General features: G+C 34.5%; 1 protein-coding gene across 1 annotated transcript; it reads left to right on the forward strand.

Annotated features, from left to right (window-relative positions):
• Positions 1–673: 673 nt before the first annotated feature.
• On the forward strand, positions 674–2,124 carry LOC137816905 (uncharacterized). The gene is made up of 4 exons (XM_068620079.1): positions 674–699; positions 781–1,414; positions 1,546–1,750; positions 1,901–2,124. The coding sequence occupies exons 1-4, from the start codon at positions 674–676 to the stop codon at positions 2,122–2,124; spliced, it is 1,089 nt and encodes a 362-aa protein (XP_068476180.1).
• Positions 2,125–3,797: the final 1,673 nt, after the last annotated feature.

Genomic DNA, 3,797 nt, shown 5'->3' on the forward strand with positions numbered 1-3,797 from the left:
ACCAAGAACTACTCATCTTTGAAGAACCTATGCACAAGATACCAAATGATGGCAAATTCATGGAGCTCTTCTCGGAATCATGTGAAAAATGGTGCAGAAGCTATGGATTGAAATGTGCAAGATCCTCCTAGGATCTATGGTGATCTTGATGGTGCATGATATGTATGGAAAGAGGGAGGTTCGGCTAGCCCTATGGTAGGTGATGAAGATGAAGATTAGGTCCTAGAAACTAGGCAAAAGCAAAGTATGGAAGAATGTTGGCAGCATAACTTTACTCTCATTAATCTTGCAAATACATGAGCAAGCCCTCTTTTTTATAATGTTTAGAGGGCTGGAAATTCAAAAGAAAGTGTAGGGAAATTCAAATGAGTAGCATTTGAATTTGGAGCCAATTCCTAGTCAAAAGGAAAGTGTGACTTGGTTTCTATTTTTGGCACCTCCTAAATCTATACCTACACCTTCTTTTGTGTCACATGGAAGGTGTGACTTAGCTTTATACATTTTCACCTCTTATATTTATATCTACACCTCCCTTTATGTTCTACTAAAAATACTCAAAAGTAATTACAAAAGAAAGACATCCAATGATGCTTAGTTTGCCCATATCTTCTATTTTTGGGCTTGAGTTGAAGCTTGAACTTGTATTTGGGCTTGGGCTTGACCTTTTTCTATCATGGGCTTTGGCCTCTTCCATCACTAGTACTGCTAGTAAGTCTAGTACTGCTAGTCCTACTAGTACTACCAGTAATACTAGACTGCTAGTAATTCTAGTATTGCTAGTACTTCTAGTCCTACTAGGACTGCTAGTTATACTAGTACTATTAGTAATACTAGTATTACTAGTACTGCTAGTAATACTAGTACTGCTAATAATACATGTACTGCTAGTAATACCAGTACTGCAAGTCCTACTAGTAGCACTAGTAATACTAGTATTGCTACTGCTGTTTGTCCTACAAGTACTGCTAGTAATACTAGTACTGCTACTAAAAATAGTACTGTTAGTAATACTAATGCTCCTAGTAATACTACTACTGCTAGTAATACTAATATTACAAGTATTGCTAGTAACACTAGTACTGCTAGTAATAGTAGTACTGCTAGTAATACTAGTATTGCTAGAAATTCTAGTAGTTCTGGGAATACTAATACTGCTCATAATACTAGTACTGCTAGTAATACTAGTCTTGTTAGTAATACTAGTACTACTAGTACTGGTAGGAACACAAGTACTACTAGTAATACTAGTACTACTAGTAATACTAGTACTTCTAGTAATACTAGTACTTATAGTAATACTAATAATACTTGTAGTGCTAGTAATACTAGTACGTCAAGTAATACTAGTACTTCTAGTTCTTCTAATAATACTAGTACTGCAATTAATACTAGTATTGCTAGTAATACTAGTATTGTTAGTAATACTAGTACTGCTAGTAATACTAGTACTGCTAGAAATTCTAGTACTGCTAGTAATACTAGTACTTCTACTAATACTAGTAATAATAGTACTGCTAGTAATACTAGTACTCCTAGTAATACTAGTACACTAGTAATACTAGTAATACTAGTACTGCTAGTCATACTAGTACTGCTAGAAATTCTAAGACTTCTAGTAATACTGGTACTGCTAAGAATACTAGTATTGGTAGTAATACTAGTACTTCTATTCATACTAGTACTGCTTGTAATTTTAGTACTGCTAGTAATACTAGTACTGCTAGTAATACTAGTAATATTAGTACTGCTAGTAATACTAGTGCTGCTAGTAATACTAGTGTTGCTAGTAATACTAGTAATATTAGTACTGCTAGTAATACTAGTAATACTAGTACTGCTAGTAATACTAGTACTGCTATTACTTCTAGTAATACTAGTAATAATTGTAATAATAGTACAGCTAGTAATACAAGATCTTTTAGTAATATGTGTACTTCTAGTAATACTTGTACAAATAGTACTACTAGTACTGCAAGTAGTACTAGTACTACTAATCCTATTAGTACTGCTTGTAATACTAGTAATGGTAGTCCTACTTGTATAGCTAGTAATACTTGTATTTCTAGTACTGCTAGTACTACTAGTAATGGTAGTACTACGAGTACTGGAAGTGCTACTAGTTGAAGATGGTTGCTGCCCCTTCAAGATTGTGTTTAATGAAGACTTCTATGTACATTTCATGTGTATTTTGCTTTGCTTTAAGTGTGTCTTAGGTAGTGCTTAGAGGTTGTCTAAGAGTTGGCTTTTTGTTGAGTAAGTCACCTCATAACCACTAGCCATGTGATAAGAACAAGCATAAGTTTTCTTAAACTGTTTTTCACATGTTTTACAAAAAACACGTTTACTGCATAAAAATAAATCTGTTCTTTTCTAAATAAATAGATTCGTTTTTACACTGATGCCTTGGCTAAGTCTTGTAAAAATTAGATTTTGTGCATCATGTATTTTGACTAAGTCTTCTATCTTTCTAAACGACTGTGTTTAAATAGCTAAGCTTTTCTGTTTTCCTTTAGAAAAATAAATCTGTTCATCTGTAAATGAATAGATTCTTTTTGTCTCTGGTGCCATGTCAAGCTTAAACGATTTTCAGTTTTATCTCAGCACCAGAATTGATGTGAATGTAACTACAAGAACACATGATTCTTGACATTCTTAGGAGCAACTTGAGCTGGATTTGAAAGGCACTTTACTTTAGAATTGGATCAATGTTCTAATTCAAGAACTCACCAAAACTTAGCACCAACCAAGACTCATATGGAAGTCCATGTATTGTCAAATTGAATCAAACACAAGGAATGAAGAACAAGGAAGATAAACCGAACAGAAATGAAAAGAAAAGCTACTGAACCGAATAGAATAAATGGAAACCAAGTTGAAAACAGAAATGTAAACGGTAGAAAAATGAAGGCAAACACTAGGAAATTAAGCTACCGAATGGAAATTGAGGAAAAGGAAGAAGAACACTTATAGAAGAAGATGCTTGCTGGATTTTGAGAATTGGAAGAAGACATTCACGCCACTTGGAACCTTGAACCAAGATAAGTGATGGAGTGCCACCACTTGAAGCTCACCATAGCTCACAAGATAAGGCAAAGAAGAAGAAGACTCAAAACTCACAAATTCTCTCCAAATTTGAGTATAGTCTCTCTACTATAAAATTCCAATCTGCAAAATACAAAGAGAAGCACCTTATTTATAGCCTATGAGGTGCCGAAAATGCAAGCTAAATGACACACAAATGCAATGAAATTCGGCGCCAATCTAGACAATGAAGGAAGTGTGACTTTCCTTCCTAAATTGGCACCCCCTAAGCTCCTATCTACACTCCCCCCTAGACTCCCTTACTACTTACACCTTTTTATTACATCCACACCCTTATTCTACAAAATAAATAAGAAGAGCCATTTTATTATACTCTTGTCCCGAAGCTCTTGCCATGCTCCTAGTAATTCGTTGGGCTTGGGCCCCTTTTTGGACTTGGACCCCTTGATGGGCTTGGGCCCCTTGTTGGGCTTGGGCTTCATGGGCTTGAGCATCCTCTACTTGGTTTCCATCAAGAATGGTTGACTAAGTCTCCTCACTTAACAAATTCTCTAACTGTTTTTGAAAATAAATTTGTTCATATTATTTTCAATCTGTTCATTTTATAACAGCTTTAACTATTTTTCAAAATTCTGTTATAAGTTGGTTTTCTATAAAATGAAAACTTGTTTCTAAGTTTAAACATCGTTCATACATTTTCAAAAACAAGTTTGACAGCAGAGAATTAAGAGTTTACAAAGGATTAGCATTTGTTC

This window comes from Phaseolus vulgaris, chromosome 10, assembly GCF_000499845.2.
Source record: "Phaseolus vulgaris cultivar G19833 chromosome 10, P. vulgaris v2.0, whole genome shotgun sequence".
Lineage (NCBI taxonomy): Eukaryota > Viridiplantae > Streptophyta > Magnoliopsida > Fabales > Fabaceae > Phaseolus > Phaseolus vulgaris.

Bases quoted from the DNA above. Each gene is read 5' to 3' on its own strand.
- LOC137816905 (XM_068620079.1), top strand. From the start codon at position 674: ATGGGCTTTGGCCTCTTCCATCACTA. The intron at 700-780 runs GTACTGCTAGTA...TAGTATTGCTAG, and splicing joins TTTGGCCTCTTCCATCACTA to TACTTCTAGTCCTACTAGGA. The intron at 1,415-1,545 runs GTTAGTAATACT...TAGTAATACTAG, and splicing joins TTGCTAGTAATACTAGTATT to TACACTAGTAATACTAGTAA.